This window comes from Bos grunniens, chromosome 2, assembly GCF_055505025.1.
Source record: "Bos grunniens cultivar Pamir isolate PY7600 chromosome 2, Bosgru_T2T1.0, whole genome shotgun sequence".
In the NCBI taxonomy this organism is placed as follows: domain Eukaryota; kingdom Metazoa; phylum Chordata; class Mammalia; order Artiodactyla; family Bovidae; genus Bos; species Bos grunniens.
The window spans coordinates 16,050,496-16,074,449 of NC_141166.1; the positions used below are offsets into that span (position 1 = coordinate 16,050,496).

The 23,954-nt window shown below is 41.9% G+C and overlaps 1 protein-coding gene across 8 annotated transcripts; it reads right to left on the reverse strand.

The window, feature by feature from the left end:
- Window positions 1-325: 325 nt before the first annotated feature.
- Window positions 326-23,954, reverse strand: RNF19B (ring finger protein 19B). 8 transcript variants are annotated; one of them, XM_086334994.1, is made up of 9 exons: window positions 23,224-23,954; window positions 11,806-12,011; window positions 10,482-10,623; window positions 8,008-8,170; window positions 7,238-7,352; window positions 5,851-5,991; window positions 4,719-4,926; window positions 2,136-2,267; window positions 326-1,155 (listed from the first exon to the last, which is right to left on the reverse strand). In XM_086334994.1, exons 1-9 carry the CDS (start codon window positions 23,841-23,843, stop codon window positions 687-689), a joined length of 2,196 nt encoding a protein of 731 aa, XP_086191120.1. In that variant the 5' UTR covers window positions 23,844-23,954; the 3' UTR covers window positions 326-686. The 8 variants fall into 8 exon arrangements, with proteins under 8 accessions (XP_086191120.1, XP_086191151.1, XP_086191114.1 ...); XM_086335025.1 differs by having other exon boundaries at window positions 326-1,205; XM_086334988.1 differs by having other exon boundaries at window positions 10,482-10,626.

A 23,954-nucleotide genomic window follows, 5' to 3' on the forward strand; every position in this document is an offset into this window, starting at 1 on the left:
GACTACACAGTCCAAGACAATCTTGGCTTTGCTTTCTGTCATGCTAGGAGTCGTGGGTTTATATATGAATGGCACCCCACTCCAGTACTTTCGCCTGGAAAATCCCATGGACAGAGGAGCCTGGGAGGCTGCAGTCCGTGGGGTCACAAAGAATCGGACACGACTGAGCGACTTTACTTCCTTCCAGTCTGGTTAGAATACCATCTTTCTTCCCTGGGATTAGGAAAGTTCAGATTTATAGACTGTTAAAGATGTAGTGGTCTGTTTCAATCAAACACTTGGCTCTGGAGGACTATCCAAGCCAAGGAAAATGAGAGGAGCTGAATTACGACAGAAATTTTTATTTATTAAAATGTGTCCTTCAGTAATATGTTAGCATACATACAATATACACACATACATCTGTACACTCTTTGACACACCTCACGGATTGCCACCATAAGTTTAACCAATAAATTAAAACTAAAAAAGGGTAGGGGGGGCGGAGATGTGGGGATGCATGGAACTAAGGGCAAAATTTCCATGTTTCATCTGGTAAGAAACTGCAAATTTCTCAGAATTTCCCTGGGGAAAACCTGTGACCAGAGAATCTCTGAAATAAAAGTACAGAAATCCCTGCCCCCCAAAAAGATTCCAAAAGATGCAGTTACAAGTGTGCTTCTCAAAACAGGAGCATTCATTCCACTTCATACTCTGGCTTCTGCATCTTCTGGCCTCAAGATAGTCTTGCCCTCAGCTGGGGCAGAGAGGTTCATATGGGCACTTGGGCTTGGTGCACTGGGGGCTCTGGGTGTTGAGGGGCAGGCTGCGGCTTGGGAGCGAGGGGAGCCACACTCATCTGAGGTGATGTCTGGCACGTCATCTGACTGTGTATCAGAGCTCTCAAGGTCACTGCGGATGCTCTCGGGCTGGGCCAGGCTGATGTCCCAAGGTTTGCTGGCCAGGCAGTCTTTCTGTTCACAGCTTTGGTGTTTGCAGGGGGGGTCCTCTTCACCGTTGCCACTGCTGCCGGAACTACCACCGCCGCCTTCTTCTTCATTCTCTGCCATCTGTGCATGAACATGGAGTGAGTCCTCTGTACTGCTGCCACTCACTAGCTGATAGTGACTTGGTTTGGCTTCAATGTCCACTTGGATTTCCATATTGTTGCATTCTCTGTGGAGACAAAATCCACTTTGCTGAATCATGCATGGGTCATGCTACACCTGTTGGTAAAAGCAGTTTGTGGGTTCAGGATTAGAAAGTCCAAAAAAATAGGTAAATAGTAGACTAGAGCTCACTTTTAGAGAAAATAAAATTTAATCTAGTACTCAAATAAGATGGAGAAGAACAATGAGATCTCCTTGCTGATTTAAAATACGCACACAAACATCTCTGACAATTTATTTCTTTTAAAATTTTTATTGGAGTATAGCTGATTTACAATGTTGCATTAGTTTCTGCTGTACTGCAAAGTGAATCAGTTATACCTATACACATAGCCACTCTTTTTAAAGATTCTTTCCCCACATAGGTCATTACAGAATATTGAAAAGAGTTTCCTGTGCTATATATCCTTATTAGTTATTCTGCCAATTTCTTTAAACAACTAAAAATGAGCTTCCAAAATTCAAGTAAGGATCAGAACCTCACACTATCTTCCTCAAAATATGAAAGTGAAAGAGTCACAGCTTTTTACTTCTCCGCTACAATGAGAAGAAACCAGAATCTCTCCAGTAGGGAGTGCTGTAATCACACCATACCAGATACACGAGCTTCTCAAAAATAGAGAAATAGGCTACAAGGAGCCACGTCAAGCAAGGATCAACGTAAGAGCAGAAACCATAGAGCCACAGACATCAGTGAATACCCATCTAGCCTGTTAAGTTCCATGTGAATAATTACACTGTTAAAACAGCCAAAAAAAAAAAGAAAAAGGAAGAAAAAACCTCTAAAAATCAAGTGCTAACAAGAAGAATCAATCAAGAGATGCCAAACACTCCCATACCAAGAATGTGCTCAATGAATTCACAGGGTATACACACCATGTATCCCACTGTATGGTACACAGAGCCCTAACATGAGGCATTGAGCTTCTAGGGCCAAAACTCAACCAAAAAATGCAACTTCTCCTAGGCATCTGACTGTTCACATACCTGTCCTGTGGGTTGTAGGAACTGATTATGGAACCGGCCATGGCACGAGTGCTTGCGTTGTCACTAATTGCACCAAGACTGGCTGTGTCTTTAGGGAAAATTTCCTTTTGGACATCGGCTTGGACTTCTAACCTGTGTAAAGAGGGGACGTTTAAGTTAATATGAGACCTGGGTATTCCAAGACAGTCTGCTTCCTGGCACATACCTCTTACATTATTCTCTTGCAAATTGAGTTGATCTGATCTTCTCCAAATGCCAAATAGCTCAAAGAGATGCCCACACATTTTCTCTCTTAAAGTTATCTTTTGAAATCGTCCCCTCCTTTCCATCCCCACTGCTACTGCTTAACTTCAGGCTCTTAACAGCTCCCGCGTGGGTAACTGCAATTGTGCTGTCTCCAGTAGCCATAAGTTCAAGTCAAACAACTTTCAGATCAGTGCCAAAGTGGATAATAACCTAATCACTCTAAGAGCCCCTCTCTTGGCTCCCTCTTACCATTGGGCATTTAAGGTCTACCTGATCTGCCTCCAAGCTCTGTTTCCAGTTCCACCTCTAACCACAGATCCTAAATCCTAATCACATTGGATTTTTTCCCCTTACACACCTATACACATTGTATACCTCTCTGACTTTGCATATGCTAGTCCCTCTCTTTGAAGTTTCCTTTCTCTATGTGACAAATTCATACTCAGTTCTTAACAACAAAGGAACCATTATCTCCCTCCCTTCTTCCGTCAAACCACTTTCTGCAAAGTGCTTCACAGCAACTACCTATGTATTAAATCAATTTACACATCTCTCTCACACTCAGTTGTGAGCTCCAAGAGGAGAGGCCACATCTCATTTACACTTTACCCTCCATGTCTTCCATGTACTAGGAACTTAAACATTCAGCTTCAAGGACACGTAAGAGTCAGCCTCCAACAACGGCAGCAAACTTTCCCAATGGTGTCTCAGAGGACCCATAGCTTTTCCTATCTTGGCTCCAATATCATTTGGTTGCACATTTAAGTATTTCCTCATAATGGGTTTCACAGTCAAACCCATCTGACTCATTCACTTCCTATAAAAGGCTTTCACAGAACTGGAACAGCTGGCCTGGCTAAGCTGCAGTTTCAGCAAGTCAGTCCCCAATTATGTCTGCTTATTTACAGGGGTGTTGGTTTTAACAAAGCACAGCAGTGAATTCTCCAGCATGTGGAGGCGGGATCCCCTAACAAGAGAGAACCACAGTCAGGAGACACCAACAGGTCAGCAGCAGCCTACAGCTGCACATTCAGTCAACCTCCATCCTGCTGTCTGAGTCTCTGCTCTGCTCCTCCAGCCTTAGATGCCCTTCAGGAATGTGCCTTAGTCCAGGAAAATGAAGCAGTGTAGTGGGAAGTGCATTGAGTCAGAGACCTGGGTCCTAGTTTCAGCTCTGCCATAGATCACTCTCAGAACTGGAAGAGGCCTTTCACAAAGGCCATCTCCTTGGGTGGTTCCCAGAAGCTGGTCTGTGCAATGGTTATGCTAGAATCAGCTGGGGAGAATTTTCAAAACAGAGATTCCTAGGTCCCACTCTGGGAGATTCTAATTTATTAATTCTGGGATAGGGCACTGCAATCTATTTTTAAAAGGCTCTCAAGCGAGTGACACGCATTCAGGTGTGGGATCCAGCCCATCTGCCAACTGCTGCTTGACCTCCTAATAGCCAGTTGGCCCTCTGGTCTCACTTCAAATACTTCCAGAGGTACAGAGCTCAGTATCTACTGATATAATCCATTCCTTCTTTGGACTTTATACAGATTTTTCCTACAGTCACTGTAATGAAACAAAATTTGTTTCCCTCTAGCCTCTGCCGAATCATCTTAATCTATCTCTTGGCATGAGGCAGAAGTCTTAATCCTTCTTTCCACTTCAAGGCCCTTCCGATACCTGAAGGTAAGCATCTCCTCTACCTCTGTACCTTGTTCTGTATCACCTTTACCCCTCCTCAGGCCTCTCTTCTCCAGTGCATTCAAATAACTGCTTCTCACGTAACATCTGCTATGCTCCTCTGAATGTGTTCTGTTTTATCTACCTGGTGAAACAACCAACCAAGTCACAACCATTTTAGTCATAAAGACTTACATATTCTGAACACAAGTGTATAGAATTGATTTTTCTTATCAAATGGGAATCAGAACAGGAAGGTTATAAGGTCACAGTACCAATAAGCCAACAAGATACAGCATAAATGCTGTTCAACTAAAAGCCAGTGACAAGCCTAATGGAGGGCACAGTCTTGGGAATTCTACAAAAATGCATGCTTCCCCTTCCTAAAAGAGGCAGCCTAACACAGTAGAGGGAGGATCTGAAGTCAAGATTATTCTTTATATGGAGTCACTATGGTACAGTGGGAAGAAAAACAGAATTTTTATGTTGTGTCACTCAACCTTTTTAGCCTGTTTTCTAATTGCAAAAGTTAAAAAAAAAACCAAAACCCCATTGATGATTAGATTAAAATGAGATGCTATATGAGACGTGCCTGGTACAGAGAAATGGCTCAACATGATATGTTACTTCTTATAATTCCAACTAGTTCTGTCAGAAATCGCTTACCTGCTGTATTTTCCCTTGCCACTGGAAAGAATGCCACCACTCAGTGTGCCCCCTGAGAGGGCTGCAAAGCTGGCTGTTTCGCTGTATGGACCTTGCATAACGCTGAGTCCATCGGTAGGGCTTCCACTGGTGCTCAGTACGCTAGTTAGACCTTCAATGCTGCTTTCCCCAATGCTGGGATTCTTGAGGGCTCGCCAGGCATCTGCCACTGGGGATGGAACCAAACATCACAATTGAAGATAGCACAACATCAAAACAGGGTCTGGCATCTTCTTGCAATGACTCTTTAGAGTAGAGAACAGTCATATAGAAAAACACTCGTTTATTCACTTAATGAATAGCATCTACATGCAGCCACCATGTATCAGGTATTTTAACATATGCTCACATTTAATTTTCCCAAGAAATAGGGACTAGTAACCTCAATTTTAGATGAGGAAATGAAAGCTTAGAACTAAATGCCTTGTCTATGGTCAGTCACACAATACTACCATGTGATTCTGAGTCCACTATTCTTTCCATTATGCTACAGATGCCACCTAATCAAACATAAATATTTCCAAATACATTTAGGTCATGTGCTGATTCTAGTAGGAAGTCTGAAAAATCTCTGGGGATCTCTGTGTCTCAGGCTAGTTAATATGGTAAAGTGGAAACAATATCAAAGCATAAGTCAGAAGACCTGCTACAGTTCCAGCTCTTCAGAAGTTCTTAAACCCATTTAACAGATGTTGAGACAAAGGCATAAAGAAGTTCCAGTTAATCGGGGATAATAACAGCCCTAGTCCTCTCTCTTCAGAGCTATTGTAAAAACCAAGTGAAATAATAACTGTGTAAAGTCTTCTGAAAATTATAAAGTATTGTGCAGATATAAGACTTTATTATACTTATATAATTTACTATTACCAGCATATTTAAGAGTTACTTGGAGTACCTGCCACACAGAGGCAAGTACCAGAGGAATTAACCTAATAACTCTGGAACAAAGAAATTAAAAGCTAAAAATACTTTACCTCCTATAAAGCTCATTATCCAAAGTAATCCAATGTCAATCTCTCTGTAAAATGTGCTGAATTTCACTGACTTTTATCTTGTGTCCCATAAATTCAAAGGGAAATGAAAATTCTTTTACCTGTGATTGGACCATCATCTTCATCAAACTCAATTTTCACTCCCTTTCCATTGGCTGTACTAACTCCACAGCCACCTCCTCGACAGAGAGAAATAGGCACAACCCCATAGACATAAGCCAGCATGATAGGGACGCCAATACCTGGGAAGAGAAGGAAACACGTCAGCAAGCCATCGGGTTGCAGCTGTCCTGAATTCTCCTTCCCATAGGTGAAGACGGACAAACCACTTTATAAAGGGTCAAAGAAAGAATATGACTGTGCTAAAGACGCAGCCTGGTCTAACAGAATGATGACTGGACTTGGAATCAGAAAGGCCTGGGTTACCATCCTGGATTCAATTTACCAGCCATTACAACCTTGGACATGTCTTCCTTGGGCTGCCAACGATCAATGCATGCATAGGGCCCAGCACAGCACATATATGTTGCTTTCGTTTCCCCACTTCCCTTCATTGCTGAGATGCTAATCCCAGAACAAATTAATAATCAAACATGAAATAAGTGACTGAGGGTTTAGGATCCCTGCCCCACCCCTGAGTGTTAATTCTAAAATCTTACTGCTGTGGAAGGCAGAAAGGCTTAATTGTTAAGAGCCCAGACTCTGAAATCAGACTGCCCTGATTCATGTCCCAGCTAACGGGACAACTTACTATACCTTCTGTCACAACTATGCTGTTGTGAGGATTAAATGAATTAATACAGGCAAACCCTCAGACCTGCTCCTGGCAAATGGAGTTATCTTATTATTATTCTAAAACAAACCCTCATGCCTCCCAAAATACTATGAGGCATTAAGTATATAAAAATTTTGTTTTGTGGGTTTTATGGCAAGTGGAGAGGGAAGAGAAAAGGTGAAAACCTAGGCCTTAAAGTAATATCCTTTAATTCAACCTTTTTTTATGTGCCAGATGGAGTTCTAGGTACTAACTTAAGAATAAAAGATCCCAAACTCTGATACTTTAGCGTGGCTGATAATAATAACGAAAGTGAAGTGTTATTTGCTCAGTCATGTCCGACTCTTTGAGACCCCTTGGACGGTAGCCTTCTAGGCCCTTCTGTCCATGGAATTCTCTAGGCAAACATACTGGAGTAGGTTGCCATTCTCTTCTCCAGGAGATCTTCCCGACGCGAGGATCAAACCCAGGTCTCCCACATTGTAGGCAGGTTCTGTACCATCTGAGCCACCAGGGAAGCTTGATAATAATAATAATAACAGTGCCTACAAGAGTTAACTCCCAAGGTGGGTCTGACATAAAAATGTAGGAGCCTCCAGAGGTGAAACATCTGGCCAGCTGGCTAAACTGTGAGGCCAGAAAGCTGATTGGAGTAGGTGGGGTGGGGTGAGGCCAGGTGGTAGAGGGAGTCGTAATCTTGGCTAGCTTCTTACCAACGCTAACCGCAGCAATGACAGGGGATGCGATGACCGACAAAGTCACTCCTCCTGTGATCGCCAAATTCCTCTTATGTTTGGAGGTTTTCCTTCCCTCATACCTGCTATGAATCTAAGAAGAAAGAAAATACCTGTCAGTGAGTTAGGACATCAATCTTTTTGCTGGGGAGAAAAAGGATAAGTAAATATTCCCTTATAAGTTATCTATATTAAAACATAGTCCCTCATCTCAAAGAGACATCTTTCTCACATTTTAATCTAACTCAGACCAGGAAGGTATAGTTAAGTTGCTCAGTCGTGTCTGACTCTTTGTGACCCCGTGGACTGTAGCCCACCACGCTCCTCTGTCCATGGGATTCTCCAGGCAAGAATACTGGAGTGGGTTGCCATTTCTTCTCCAGAGGATCTTCCAGACCCAGGGATCGAACCCAGGTCTCCCGCAATAGAGGCAGACGCTTTAACCTCTGAGCCACCAGGGAAGCCCCAGGAAGGTATAAACTAATATGAAAAAGTTAATACAAGAGACAATGTAGGGGAATGAAGTAAGCATTTCAACCTTTAAGTCACTGAGACAAACCAGGCCCAGGATGTTAAAAAGAACTTTTAGATCTCTTGGGGGTTTATGAAAATCCATCTAAGAAATTAATGTTATTATTCAAGAACCAGTTGGCTTTTAGGCAGCTCTGAAATATAAGCTCCTCCCCATTTCCTTCAAAACTCTACCAACAGATCTGAAGATGGAAGAGGGACAGAACTCAACATCTTACCTTCCTACCAACATAAACAGGAATGCCGATGACCATGGCAGGAATGGCAATGCCAGCAATGAGGGAAATCCCCACTGGAGCACCAATCAATGTGCCCAGCTGCCACAGAATTTTCTTCTTACGGCTCCATGGCTTCTTGCCCCAGAATGTACAGCCAGAGGGGCTGCAGAGGAAATATGCCAAAGTTAATGTCAATATTACAAATGCTGCTGTTGTTACCAGAGAGTTTGATAAGAGCAAGAGTTAATAGTTATAGAAGGTTATAAGAAATGAATATATTGCATGAGGGGAAACTATTTAGAGTTCTGGCTCTTTATTTTTTTTGTAAAGGCAGGTCTCTAAACTTGAAACCTCTTTTCCATTCTTTTCTGCTGAACTCCATCCTCTCTAACCCACCAAAATGAACCTACTTCTTTGTGTGATACTACACAGGAACCTGTAAGTCTATACACTTGACATCTCATCCAAACATTTTGTATTCTGCAGTGAAGGAACTCTCTTTGATTTGCATAGTTTTCTTGGCATATATAGATACTGCAAATCATGTTCCTGGGATAAGATATAAAAATATTTCATCACACCCTTTACAGCAGTTTCATACTCTGAGTTTGCCCACTTTTACACTTAGTCGTTCTGAGTCCAGCCATTTTTGTTTACTCCCTTTGTGCTGTCTTTTCTACTAGACAGGGTAAGCAATTTTGAAAGTTAGGGGTCACGTCTTATGTACTCCTAGGTCCGTAATAACTGGTATACTGTAAGTACTCAAATGTTTGCTAAATTGGAAATGAAAGTGTTTCATCTACACAATGAATGTTAAATTTGTAAATATTACCTCCTTCAGGACAATATTTCAATGACTACTACATCCAAGGTACTGTAAAAAGGTTAACATCGGCCTAAGATTCATAATATAGCTTAACAAAATTAGACATGTAAACGAAGTAACAGTCATAGTGTTTATAAAGGAACATGTAAAGAATGTCAGTAAAGAAGAATGAGGCAGAAGAAGCTGGGGGAAGGCATCACAGATGGAATGGCATTTAAAGTGGCTCTTGAAGACTTGATAAGAACTGAACAGGTTGAGATAAAATGGGGTTGCTGGGAGGTGAGGTGATTAGAAGGCATTCCAGGCAAAGGAAAGAACATGAACGGTCAGGGAGCTAAGAGCACAGAAGAGACACAGATAATCTGGGATACAGTATGTATGAAAGCAAAATGGAAAAAAGTAAAAAGTATATTGGGGCCAGACTGTAAAAAAAACCTTAAAAACCATCCTAAGGAAGTTGAACTCTATCTGGAAGGTAAGGGAAAACAGTCACTGGAAGTTGCTGAGCTGGAGAAAAACATGATTGGAAGGGTGTTTCAGAGGAAGTTTTTATAGCTTCCTTATGCTGTAATGGCATCTGGTCCCATCACTTCATGGGAAATAGATGGGGAAACAGTGGAAACAGTGTCAGACTTTATTTTTTTGGGCTCCAAAATCACTGCAGATGGTGACTGCAGCCATGAAATTAAAAGACGCTTACTCCTTGGAAGGAAAGTTATGACCAACCTAGATAGCATATTAAAAAGCAGAGACATTACTTTGCCAACAAAGGTCTGTCTAGTCAAGGCTATGGTTTTTCCAGTAGTCATGCATGGATGTGAGAGTTGGACTGTGAAGAAAGCTGAGCGCCAAAGAATTGATGCTTTTGAACTGTGGTGTTGGAGAAGACTCTTGAGAGTCCCTTGGACTGCAAGGAGATCCAACCAGTCCATTCTAAAGGAGATCAGTCCTGGGTGTTCTTTGGAAGGAATGATGCTAAAGCTGAAACTCCAGTACTTTGGCCACCTCATGCAAAGAGATGACTCACTGGAAAAGACTCTGATGCTGCGAGGGATTGGGGGCAGAAGAGAAGGGGACGCAGAGGATGAGATGGCTGGATGGCATCACCGACTCGATGGATGTGGGTCTGAGTGAATTCCAGGAGTTGGTGATGGACAGGGAGGCCTGGTGTGCTGCAATTCATGGGGTCGCGAAGAGTCAGACATGACTGAGCGACTGAACTGAACTGAATGCTGTAATGAGAGGACAGATGATGTCTCTTTGACATCCTTTACCCTCAATCAGTAAGAGATGAAGATTATAAATAAAAACAATGGACCTACTGTTTTTATGGTCTTGTTCTCTTACTGATTTACGTAAAAGGATGTCAGAGGGAAGGGTGAGATGAACTGGGAGAGTAGGACTGACATACATACACTACTGTGTGTAAAGCAGAGAGCTAGTGAGAAACAGCAGTATAGCACAGGGAGCTCAGCTTGGTGCTCTGTGATGACCTAGATGGGTGGGACGGTGGAGGCAGAAGGGAGGTTCAAGAGGGAGGAGATATAAGTGTACATTTTAGCTGATTTATTTACTTCATTGTACAGCAGAGACTAACACATTGTAAAGCAATTATACTCAAAAAAAAAAAAAATTATTCTCATCTCACCTGAGGTAATGCAAATCTGAGATCTCTTTCATACAAAGCCAACAGAATTCACAGCCACACACTGCACAGGTCATATGATTACAGCTTCCATCATTCATCTTGATAATGTAAGCACTGCATCGTGGGCATGGCTTGATGTCATCTGCTGAGGGGAGGGAAGAAGAATGGGTAGAAAAATACCCCTATTTAAACCTAGTTTGGTTTTATTATTCCCAGGAGTATGCATAAGAAATGAGACAGTCAAGAATTTCTGACTGAGGATTCCAGATTGTGCAAACCCACTTCGCTGGAAGGCTGGCTACGTCTAGACCTCAGGAAATTTCATAAAATGGATCCTGTCTCATATTGAGCTGCCTATCCCCCAAACTGGCATCTTACACAGCACGTGAGCCACACTCTGAGCAAAGAGACTTCCCTAGGGAGAAAGATGGTTCCAAGAAAAATGGAATTTCAGCAGTCAATAGGCTGGCAAATTAAAAGCACAGTTCTACAGGAAGAACAGTCTGTAGCCTGCATTTGGCTTTAAGTCTTGAAAAATCTTAGTTCAGGAAACTCCTTTCACAGGTTCAACAAGTATTACTGTGGTTTGTTGTTAACACACTCCACAGCCTCTTGCCATGATACTTTAAAATTCAAAACCTAAAAACACTGTGTGTGCTAAGTAGCATACACCTGGTAATTTTCACAGCAAGCTAGGAACTAACCTATTAAAAACAAAAAGGAGATTAGGTTGTGCCAGGAAAAAGTGATTGGTAAATCTTTCCTACTAGCTTTTCCCAAATGACATCAGTGAAATAAAGCACATTTATAAAAGTTAGTAAGCCCACTGACATTTTAAAACAGGTTTCCTTTGACATGGCAAGGTTGAAACTGAATGTGTGATATTCCTCCTTTTAAGGTTAATCATTAATCCATACTAACATCATTTGCTTTCCTCAAATCTGTACCCTACTTCCAAAAACAGTGATGTACTTAAAGCTAGTAGGAAAACAGGATAGGTCTAATACTAAATGTCTTTCTGCTCATGATGAAAGGACTGAAAATGCCCCTAGCAAAAGTACCTAACTGCTCTCCAATTTGAGACATATTACTAAGAAGGTAGAAACTACAGAATTCAGTTTTGCTTTATTCCAATTCACCTGGGTTGGACAGCCTATAAACGGCCAGAGAGAGAAGCTACATATTAAATATAGTATTGAGAGTATTAGCAAATAGTTTCTGCTTTCTAATCCTTGAATCATACATTAAGGTAATCTCTCCCAACTTTGGGCTCACATTATGAAATATCAAATAAAGAGACAAATGAGACTACGCCAACTTATACCTGGTCCAGATTCTTGTCCATAACTGAGACCTGAAGTGTGCTTGGTGCGGACTCGCAATGTCTGTGCCCTCTGCTGACGGGCCATATCGCATGTCTGATTTGGATGCCATATTTGCTTGCAGTGGTAACAGAACTCAGTCTGGCAGCCTTCCCTCTCACAGGTCAGCTTTGGGCAGCTGGCACAGCCATAGGCAATAACTGCATACCTGGGTAAGGAAATAGGACAAGATATAAATAAGCTAAGACATTATGCATTGGTTCCAGTGGGGTAACACTGTTTGGTGTACCCCACAGTTCATATGATATAGAGGAAAGAACACACATATGTGTAACACGCACGCATATTCTGTGTGAGAAAGTTCCAACCAGAGTTTGAACCCATGTCCCCTGCAGTGGAAGCACAGAGTCTTAACAACTGGACTTTCAGCCTGAATTCCTAGCATGTATTCAGTCATAGTTTAAGCTGCTTTGGGAACAGTTTGTCATAGCAAGTTTCATAAATAAGGGTACAAAACTATTTCCTTTCGATGGTTTGCTATATTTAGAGAAATCAGAATTTATTTAAAGGACAGAACATTTGTATAATCAAGAACAATAGAAAAAACTAAAGCAAGTATACTTTTAAAAAAACTGTGGTATAGTTCATGTACAATATTATATGTTTCAGGGGTACAACAATGATTCACAACTTTTAAGCTGTATTCCATTTATAGTTATAAAATTTTGGCTATATTCCCTGTGTTGTACTATGTATCCCTGTAACATTTTAAGACATAGTAGTTTGTACCTCTTAATGCCCTGCCCCTATCCTGTCTGTCCCATATCCCTCCCCTCTCCCCCAAGGGTAACCGCTAGTTTGTTCTCTATATCTGTGTGTCTGTTTTTTAATAGTCACTAGTTTATTTTTTAGATTGCACATATAAGTAATATCATCTATATTTTTCTTTCTCTGGCTTATTTCATTTAGCATAATATCTTCTGGGTCCAACAATGTTGTTGAAAATGGCAAAATTTCATTTTTTATGGCTGAGTAGCATTCTATTGTATATGTACACCATATTTTTAAAATCCATTCATCTGTTGATGGACACTTACGTTGTTTTCATATCTTAAAAGTGAAAGTCAAAGTCACTCATTCATGTCCGACTCTTTGTGACCCCATGGACTATACAGTTCACAGAATTCTCCAAGTCAGAATACCAGAGTGGGTAGTCCTTCCCTTCTGCAGGGATCTTCCTAACCCAGGGGTCGAATCCAGGTCTCCTGAATTGCAGGCAAATTCTTTACCAGCTGAGCCACAAGGGAAACCCAAGAATACTGGAGTGGGTAGCCTATCCCTTCTGCAGCAGATCTTTCCAATCCAGGAATTGAACTGGGGTCTCCTGCATTGCAGGCAGATTCTTTACCAGCTGGGCTATCAGGGAAGTCTTATATCTCGGCAACTGCATATCTTGGCAACTTTCATATTTTGGCAACAGCAAATAATGCTGTTATAAATGCTGCTATAAAGGTGCATGTATCTTTTTCAACTGGTGTTGGGTTTTTTTTTTTTTTTTTTCAGATAAATACCCAGGAATGGAATTGCTGGGTTCCAGGGGCTTCGCAGGTGGCACTAGTGGTAAAGAACCTGCCTGCCAATGCAGGAAACATAAGAGACACAGGCTCCATCCCTGGATTGGGACGATCCCCTGGAGGAGGGCAGGACAACCCACTCCAGTATTCTTGCCTGGAGAATCCCATAGACAGAGGAGCCTGGCAGGCTACAGTACACAGGGTAGCAAAGAGTTGGACATGACTGAAGCAATTTAGCACGCATGCACACATGGTAATTCTATTTTTAATTTTTGGAGAAATCTCCATACTGTTTTTCATAATAGTGACACAATTTACATTGCCACCAACGGTGTATGAGGGTTCCCTTTTCTCTGCATCCTTGCCGGCATTTGTTATTTGTGGCCATGTTGATGATAGCCATTCTGAGAGGTGTAGGTAACATCTCACTGATTTTAATTTGCATTTCTCTGATGATTAATGAATGATGCTGAGCATCTCTTCATGTGACTGTTGGTCATTTGTATGTCTTCTCTGGAAAAATGTCTATTCAAGTCTGCCCATTTTTCAACTGGACTGTTTTTGTTTTTTTGATGTTGATTTGTATGAGCTGCTTATATATTTTGGATATTAACTCCTTATCACTCATATCATTAGAAAATATTTTCTCTCATTCAGTAGGTTGTCTTTTTGTTTTGTCAATGGTTTCCTTTGTGGTACAGAAGCTTTTAAGTTTAATCAGGTCTCATTTATTTTTTTTAAGAAATACTTTTTAAAAAAATTACTTATTTTTTTTTTGGCTGTGCTGAGTCTTTGTTGCTGTGCACAAGCTTTCTCTAGTTGCAGTGAGTAGAGGCTCCTCTTTACTGCGGTTCGGGGCTTCTCACTGTGGCGGCTTCTTTTACTGCAGAGTACACTCTCCAGAGCATGGGCTTCAGGAGTTGTGGTATGCGGACTCAATAGATGCAGCTCATGGGCTCAAGAGCTTGGGCTCAGTAGTTGTAACAAGTGGGCTTAGTTGCTCCCGGGCATGTGGAATTTTCCAGAACCAGGGATCGAACCCATGTCCCCTGCATTGGCAGCTAGATTCTTATCCACTGGACCACCAGGGAAGTCCAAGGATCATTTATTTTTGCTATTGCCTCTGCTTTAGGAGACAGATGAAAAAAAAAATACTGCTACAATTTATGTCAAACAGTGTTCTTCCTATATTTTCTTCTGGGAGTTTTATGATTTCAATACTTTTTCGTTTTTAGGTTTCACAGTGAAATTGACCTGATGACAGACTGAAAGACAATTGAAAGCTCATTTTATCTTTCCATAATTTTTTCCAACTTGAATGTACACCTTGAAATATCTTCTTTCTTGACAGGTTCCAGAATCCAAGAATACCACTCATCAGTCTTATTAATCAACATGGAATATGGCGATTATTTCCTCCTAATCCCTTCTGATAAAATATTCTTAGTTATGAAACACAATTCAGAATCTATCAGCACCAACCAGAATTAACTGTTTCTTACAATTCATGTTTATTTAGCAAGAATTATTTTCCTACAAACAATCCAATGTATTTACAACTATTAGCCTTTCTAACTCTAAAAATCTCAACTAAATGCACGGGCTACCCTAGTAAGTGGATGCATTTAAAATAAGAATTTTAAAAAAAAAGTAATTTAAACAAACGAAGAAGGGAAGACAGCAGTAGTGAAAGTTCAAACAATTTTTTTTTTTTTCAAACAATTTTTAAACAAGTCAACGATTGCAGGCTTGGTGTTGTCATCCCCTATTCCATGCTCTCCTCCAACAGCCAAAGACCTCAAACAACTTAAACAAAAGAATAATAGCATTTTCTTAGATCTATTTTACAGTTTGCTTATTTGATTGTACACTAGATATTTATGACAGCAACTTAAGTTCCAGGCTTATCATAGATTTTGCAAGTTGATTTGAGAATGACACTGAAAATATCAATGACAAGGTTTCATCTATGTTACACAATACAGGCTGTATTAAAACACTTTTCAAAAAGAGCAAAGTGAGTTCAATGTATAAATGCAAATGATTCATATCCTGTAGGAGTTCTGAGCAAATTTATCCCACCTAGTTGCAAAATAACTACTAAAGATAAACAACATTTTTCTTGAAGAAAGTGATTTGCTTGCTATTTTGTGTTAAATAAGAAAGGTACTAGGTGATCTCAGAAAAAAGTATTAAGTCAACTTCAGACAAGACAATACAAATTAGACAGATTGCCAGTCAGGAAGCCTTTGAACATTTCATGATACATTTCTACCTCACATAGTGGAAGTAATATTTATTAACAGATTTTTCTTTTTCTTTTTTTTTAAAGAACATTTGATAGGACTGACAATATCAATTTTGGGTGTGGAATTCTGAAGGAAGTAAAATAACCTCAAATACTCATGAACCTACAGCAACCATTATTGTGACACAGAATTACTCAGGGCACGAGACTTGGCATTCCGGTTTTTGGGTGCCTGGTCTAGGCTCTTTGCCCCTGACTCATACTGCATGACACTGAGCTAATTAAAATCTCCCAACTTTAGATTCTATCCCTAAAATGGAAGTATAGGTGCTTGCCGCTTTCAAGTGTAACTAAACATGTTTTAAAACTGCATTTGAGATCTTGCCCTGAAAGTTATGGTATAAATACACAGCACATGTTGTCGTACTTCCTGGCCTTTGCATATTCTATTCCTTTCTGCCTTGAAATGCCCTTTGCTTACTTCTTGCCCTGGCAAATACTAATCTGTTTAAGAACCAGCTCAAATGTCATCCTTTCTATAAAATCCACTTAACCTCTCCAGGCAGTTGGTTGCCCACTTCCTGTCTGTGCATAATTACTTCACAATACTTAACACATTATACAGTAAATATCTGTTTTTATGTATGCTTCTTCCAACCAGACTAAGCAAGAAAAAATACCAACCATTTTTTAATCTCCAGGGTCTAGCACACTGATTCATGCTTAAAACACCTGTTTTGAAGGAATGATATAGAGACCCTCTCCTCTTTGGGTTTTTTATTTTACCCAGGTCTCTTCTCTTGGGCCATTACATTTCCCTAAAGCAATCTTTTAAACTTATCTATGTATCTATTGGCTTTCTATATGCCAATTATTGTAACTTAATCCTAAAATTCTGTATAAGCCCTTTTGAGGAGTAAATTCCTATATTCTGAATAGGGCAATCTCCTACTCTAGGTAGTCAAAAAAAGAAAAGAAAAAAAAAACTGTTTTGTTCTTTCTCTTCTCTGGCCTACATTGGATCTCTCTCCTACTCTGCTTTCTTAGCTCAACAGAGCATTCAGGTTTGCTAATTAGAAGCTAAATGTAAGGTCTAGGAAATTACATGATGCCAAGAAAACAGAAGCATCCTTTCTCCCTCTTAAGTTCATACAACTTATTAATTCTGTCAATTTGCCATCTTCAGAAACATTATAATGTGACAGGCTAGACCACAATACCTTACTCTAGCCTGGGGGATGGAAATCCCATTAGTATAAATTTGATTAAGTGCCAACAAATCCTGGTAGTTAAAGAAATGTGTTCCTATATTATGTCTATACTTCACTGTTCCAGGCCATGTAACTTCTTTACAAACAGACTCTGAACATATATAAGGGTGGATGACACAGGCCGAGTGAGCCATACTATCACTACCTTCCTTTTTACTGCCCTAGTTCAAAACCATGTCATCTCTTGAACAGACAACTGTAAGACTATCTGGTCTGCTTATTCCCTACTCCAATCCAAATTCCAATGCCAAAAGTTTATCTATCATAATGTTACTCTTTTGCTTAAAATCCTTCAAAAAAAAAAAAGAAAGAAAGAAAAAATTCCTTCAAATCTATACTTCTTTGCATGGCATACTTAGACCTACCAATTTGAATCCAGTCTACCTTTTCAGATCAATCTCAAGTCACTTCCCAGATCATGCTCCCCACACTGCACATCCAGAGGCAAACCAAATTAGACCGCAGACTTAGTCCTGAATTTACATACCTCCACGCATTTGCTTGTAACATTCTGGTTTAAGACGCCTAATTTTCTCTACCCTCATCTTTGTTTGAAGTGAAGTGAAATGAAGTCGCTCAGCCGTGTCCAACTGTTTGCGACCCCATGGATTGTAGCCTACCAGGGTCTTCCATCCATGGGATTCTCCAGGCAAGAGTACTGGAGTGGGTTGCCATTTCCTTCTCCAGGGGATCTTCCTGATACAGGGATCGAACCCGGGTCTCCCACATTGTAGACAGACACTTTTACCGTCTGAGCCACCATAAATTTCTACTCATATTCTTCAAGCCCTGATTAGGTATCACCTCCTCCATGAAGTCTTTAGTGACACAATCATGCAAAACCTTTCATTCATCTTCTAAGAACACTTGTATTTTCTTCAATATCTATTACACTGCATTTATAACTATCTGTCTGTCTCCTCCACCAGGCCAAACATCCTGTCAAGAGGACCATGTCTAAGTTCTTTTTGCAATACTCAGACCTCACCTAAGGTTCAACACCATATGATTCCGAAAAGGACCGCTGATTACCTGTCTGTCCTCTTCTTGCCCACCCTTCTCTTATCTGTTTCTCCTCTCAAAACTGTGGTGTTTGTATTCTTTACCTCCATTATCAAAAATTTAACTACTCATACCATTCTTTTGGGACCTAATTGAAAGACTTTGTTCAGAGTTGTAGAAAAAGTTGGAACATAGATATCTTAGTCTAGAAGAGCTCTCAATTTACTCAGAGCACAAGATTTAGTGTTAAATAAGGACACTAACAGAAGACAGGCCAGAATAACTGTTAAAGGAGCTCAGAGAACTACAAACAACCAAAGTTTCAGGTCTGCTTTAAAGATGTCATCAAAAAACAAAAACAAACATGTTTCTTTACCCTGCATATTAGCATTAACAAGATTTACAGTGTATATCAGAATTGTTTAAAGGGTCTAAGGAGCTCAGAAATAAGGGTTGCTTTATTTTGTTCAATCCAACATTTCCCAAGCTTATTCAATCCCAACACATTTTTCTTTTCAATAATACCTATACCCTGAGGAAATACTGATGTAGGTGAAAAATAGAAAATAAGATCAAAAGATGGTTGGAAACCATAAAGGCTCTTAAATCATAAGGATAGATCATATAAATAATATGTTCTTAAAGACATAAGAAGTCATCTTATAGGTTAGGTATGAGCAGTTTTAAGCAGGCGACTGATATAAAATGTTCTGTTTTAGAATGAATACTTCGGCAAATATGAGAAAGATACATTGGGCTGGAAGATGATGTAAATGGTGGATTGTAGGGGATACAGAGGTGCAAAAATGAAGCTAAAGAGCTAAATTAAGAGAAAAGATTCAAGAAAGCTTCAGAAAGGAAAAATCCTCCTTCACTGACTGAGAAATCTGTCTAGCTCAGGGAGCTTACTCTTCTCTCATAAATGTATTAGGGACAAACAGAAGCTTCCTGTTTTTAAGATAATTCAGTCCAGTTGTCTAGGAAGGCCAATAGACAATACTACCTTCTGGGAACAGGTATGCAGGGGGACTCTGCAGGAGACAAAGGCAGCAATGAGAGGCTGAAGTGGTGGACTGCACAAAGAATTTAGGTCAAGACAGTCTTATCTCCTATTCATCTGTACAGAAGATCTGCCCCCTGTATGCCAGGAAATATTCTGTTGTCTCCTTTGCCAAACCCTCAAGTCTTCTAGGACAAACCTAGATAGTGTATAGTCGAAAAAGGTCCATATAGTCAAAGCTGTGGTTTTTCTAGTAGTCATGTATAGATGTGAGAGTTGGACCATAAAGAAACCCAAGCCCTGAAGATTTGATGCTTTCCAACTGTGGTGCTGGAGAAGACTCTTGAGAGTCCCTCGGACAGTAAGGAGATCAAACCAATCAATCCCAAAGGAAATCAACCCTGAATATTCATTGGAAGGACTGGTGCTGAAGCTGAAGCTCCAATATTTTGGCCACCTGATGCAAAGAGTTGACTCAATGGAAAAGACCCTGATGCTGCGAAAGACTGAGGGCAAGAGAAAAAGGCGGGTGACAGAGGATGAGAAGGTTGGATAGCATCACTGATTCAATGGACTTGAGTCTGAGCAAACTCAGGGAGCTAGTGAAGGACGGGGAAGCCTGGCGTGGTGCAGTTCATGGAGTCGCAAAGACCTGGACATGACTTAGTGACTGAACAACAACAACAATCTAGAGCTTCTGAAAGATTTAAAGACAGGGCACTTGAGAGGAAAACATTACATGTTTACATGATTTGGAGGTTTCTGAAAAGACCCTGTGCTTAAGTAGAGACTCTAAAGGATAGCAGATCAGTTGTACTATTTATCAACTGTGAGACACTGGGTCCCACACTTAAACTTCTCTGAACTGCCTTCTCCTTTATCAAATGAGTTTACCACCATCTACCTGCATAAAACAGTTACAGTCTGAAGATTATAAAGGACTATAAAAATGTCAGTTAACTGTATTCTGAATGAATTTTATCTCATTTGAAAGCATGTTTTAAAGGTTATACTTGGTGGGAATTGCCTGGTGGTCCAGTGGTTAAGACTCAGCAGCTTTCACTGCCATGGCCTGGGGTTCGATCCCTGGTCTGAGAACTAAGATCCCACAAACTGTGCATGCACAGTAAAAAAAGAAAAGAAAGATTACCTTCAGTAATACTGTACTTAATAATATTAATGTGAAAGTTTTCCCACAGAAATTGGTTTCCTTATTTATGAATATAATAAAATTGTATTCAAGTATAGGAAAAGAAAAATTCAAGACTTTTTTCTATGTTCCAAAAATATTCATAAGCAAATAATCTTTTAACATATAGTGCTTTTATCATGAGCAATCACAGAGAAACTAGTGATCAGAACTCTGTAAGATCACTCATATGCTCCCCTCACCCCACCAAATAGACACACACACACACACACAGAGTAAAGAACTTGATAAATTTGGCTGACAGAAACTTGATCTGTGGTCAGTAAGATGATCAGGTATGAGAAGAAATAACTGGGGTCTTAGGCTTCTCTTCTAGTTCTCATCCATGACTTTTATCTGACCCAAAAGAACAACAGTTTGATTAAAACAAAACAACTATTTTTCTCATGACATTAAAAAGAGATGGCAAAACCACTGGCCACATCCCCACCTATTTGAGAAGTGATAGAAATACAAAGTTACTCCCTGTTTATCTAATATCTTCACCTGAATTCTCAAAACACTCTGAAAATATCAATTAGGCCTCTCAAGGAAGGAAAAGATTAGGCCTATATTAGATAAGAAAAATAAAAGTAGGTAAGAGGCAGTTAACAAGAAGAATCAGAAAAGAAACCAGATTCTAGCCTCTTTGGCTCTCTCAATGTTGTAGGCCACACTTGATGAAATGACCCAAACAGTAGCATCCCCAATAATGCTGATAAGCTTGTGCTTTCTAAAGCTTTGAGAGAAAAGCATACTGGCCTTGGTTGGAATTAACACCAGTGTTCCAAGCCTGGTTCCACCACCCACTAGTTGTATGACCCTAAGTAAGTCACTCAATTCATTTAAACTTCAGTTTCCTTATCTGTAAAACTAGATCAAATGTATCTTATTATGTTGCAAGGAGCAAATTAAATTATGTATGCCTGGCACATGGATACTCAGATGCTAGTTTGCTTGCTCTCCCTACACTTCACCTTCTTTAAACCCACAGATTTAAAAGTTATATTAAAATTGTTATAATTTTTTAACTAATTAAAAAAAAACTCTGGATGATAATATGATAGTAATTCAATACTTGATTAATATAAAAATGGCCTAATACTTTAATAACTTCCAAGTCAGGAATGGTGTAGAGTTATCATCAAGATTGTAAGTTAATTCCTGTCCATTTTAATTGATGTGAGCAAAGACAGAGATTGACTCAGAGAAATAAACAAAAAGAGAACTTTCCCAGAAATAAAATGTCAGTGATCCCACATTTCTCAGTTAAAATTCAAGGAAATTCACATCTCAAAAAGGAGATAATATGAACCAAATTTGGTTCCAAAATGAACCAAATAGTGTTCTCTTAAGTAAATATTCCCTTAGTTCAGAAAATAGATCAATACTGTCTGTAAAACTTCAATACCCCATAAATTAACCTCTTAAGGCTAGGAAGACTACCAGATCTCCAGATAAAAGCAAACTTTTCCAAGGGCCTACAAGGTTTTTTTCTGATACTTATTATTAATAACTGAAAGTGAAAGTGACCTACCATAGACAAACACCTCAACCTTTGACCACCACATTTCAAAGTAATTTAGAAACCTCATCTCAGTGAGCTTAAATAACACATACATTCTAAATAAGTTTGGCAGAATAGAAAAATAATAAGAAATTAACTCATCTTACCCCCCTAGACATGGGCTTCCCTGGTGGCTCAGACGATAAAGCGCCCGCCTGCAATGCGGGAGACCCGGGTTCGATCCCTGGGTTGGGAAGATCCCCTGGAGAAGGAAATGGCAACCCACTCCAGTATTCTTCCCTGGAGAATTCCATGGACAGAGGACCCTGATAGGCTACAGTCCATGGGGTTCCAAAGAGTTGGAAACGACTGAGCAACTTCACTTTCACTTTCACCCCGCCTAAACACTCTATGACAGCTTCTTCTGAAGGAGACAAATAGCAGCATCATGGAAATCATGAAAGAGCCTTGATATATAGGCTATGATTAAAAGCCCTTAGTTCTTTTGAAAGAAAAGAACATACAGCTTTTTACTAGGAGTCCCTAGCCCCTTTCTGTCCTCAAGACATGACACACAAGAATAAAATGATCCGGCCAAGGTCACAGAGCAGGTAATGACACACTCTGATGTCCCTCTTTCCTGCAGGCAACCATTTATGGGATGTTATTATTAACTTACTATTACTGACAGTAACACAATCAGATTTTTAAAAGTAAAGGGTGGGGGCGGGAGGCGCCGGGGGTGGGGTGGGGGGCTTTCCACTGAATTCTCTAGATGGCAAAATCTGGTGGTATTAAGTCTCTGCATCTACACAGTGCAACATCAAGAACTCAAGATCGGAGGAGTTGGGAAACCACATTTTCTCTTAATCATATCAATCTCTGGGCATCCTTCTCAGTGCCCCCATTGCCTCTCTGGACAAAGAAAGGGTCTGTCCACTCCACACCCTGCCCAAGGCAGCAGTGTAAGGACCACTGGGGTGGCCACACAATAGCCAGGCACAGAAGACACACCACAATGCCCAGGTTGCCCCCAGAGCGCTGCCAGTGAGCTGTCCTTTCCCGCTAGAGCCATTTCAGTCACCTGCATCCCAACTTTCAGCAGTGGTGGTCTCAGCAAGAGCACACCTTCTCCTGCAACGCTGCGAAGTTTGCCCCTAGTCAATTGGACACACCCCTCCAAAGCGCTGCCCTTTCAGAATGATGTTCTTATTCCGTCCTTTGCCAGATATCCCCTCCCTGTCCTCATTCAGAGATACCCGCTTCCTCTGGAGAGGGGCGTTCGCCGGACCAAAAACAGCCTCTGGCTGCCTCCTGACTTGATGGACAGCTCCCTTCTTACCCACTGCTCGACCCCCACCTCAAGTCCTCAGGCAGGGGTTGGGTACTGGGTGCGTTCACCTCACCCGTCTGGGCTTGCCAATGGTTACCGGTTACCCGCCGTAACTGCCGCCTGGCCTCCCTTCCTCTGGTCATCCCTCACCTCTCCCTCCACGCTGGGACACGGACACACACACACACGGTGCGTGGAGGACCGCCCCTCACGTCCGGCCACACGCAGGGTCTAGCCTTCGGCCCCAGGTCCCCTCCGCCGCGGCCACCGCCCCAGGGCCACGCCCCCGCGCTCACCCGCAGTCCGGGGCTGGGCACCAGCGGCAGTCGGGGTCCGAGGCCAGGTAGCGGCGCAGCATGAACTCCTCGTACTTGTGCATGAGCGGCGGGTCGGCGAGCAGCAGGCGGATGTCGTGCGGGTTGAGTCGCTCGCTGCACTCGGGGCAGCTGATGGGGACCCGGCTCTCGCTGATCTCCAGGCGCAGGTAGTGGCGGAGGCAGTCCCGGCACGAGCGGTGCGGGCAGCTGAGGAGGCGCGGGGCCCGCTCGGGCGGCAGCCGCACCAGGCACAGCGGGCACTCCACCTCCTCCGGGCCCGAGCCACCGCCCTCCGCCGCCTCCTCATCGTCTAACCCGGGCCCCACTGTCGCCGCGGCCTCCGCCTCGGCCTCGGCGGCTGGCTCGGCGGGCAGCGCCTCGGGCGGCGAGGCTTGGGCCGGGGTGGGCGGCGGCGGCGCGGCCGGGGGCGGCGGCTCGGCCTGCGGTTTGGCTCGGGCGCGGCGGCCACGGGCCGAGGAGGAGAAGACGCTGTGGAAGGTGAGGCGCCGGCGCCGGCCGCCGCTGCGGCACTTGGGGTCGGGCGCAGCCGCGTGTAGCGATGTAGAGCGCGGCGACTCGGAGTCTTTCTCAGAGCCCATGGTCCCCAGAGGCCGAGGGGCGAGGGGCGCCCAGCGCCACCACAGCTCCCGCCTCAGCGCCCCCACAGCCGGCGCCCCGGCCGCCGCCGCCTCAGCCGCCCTCCCAGAGAT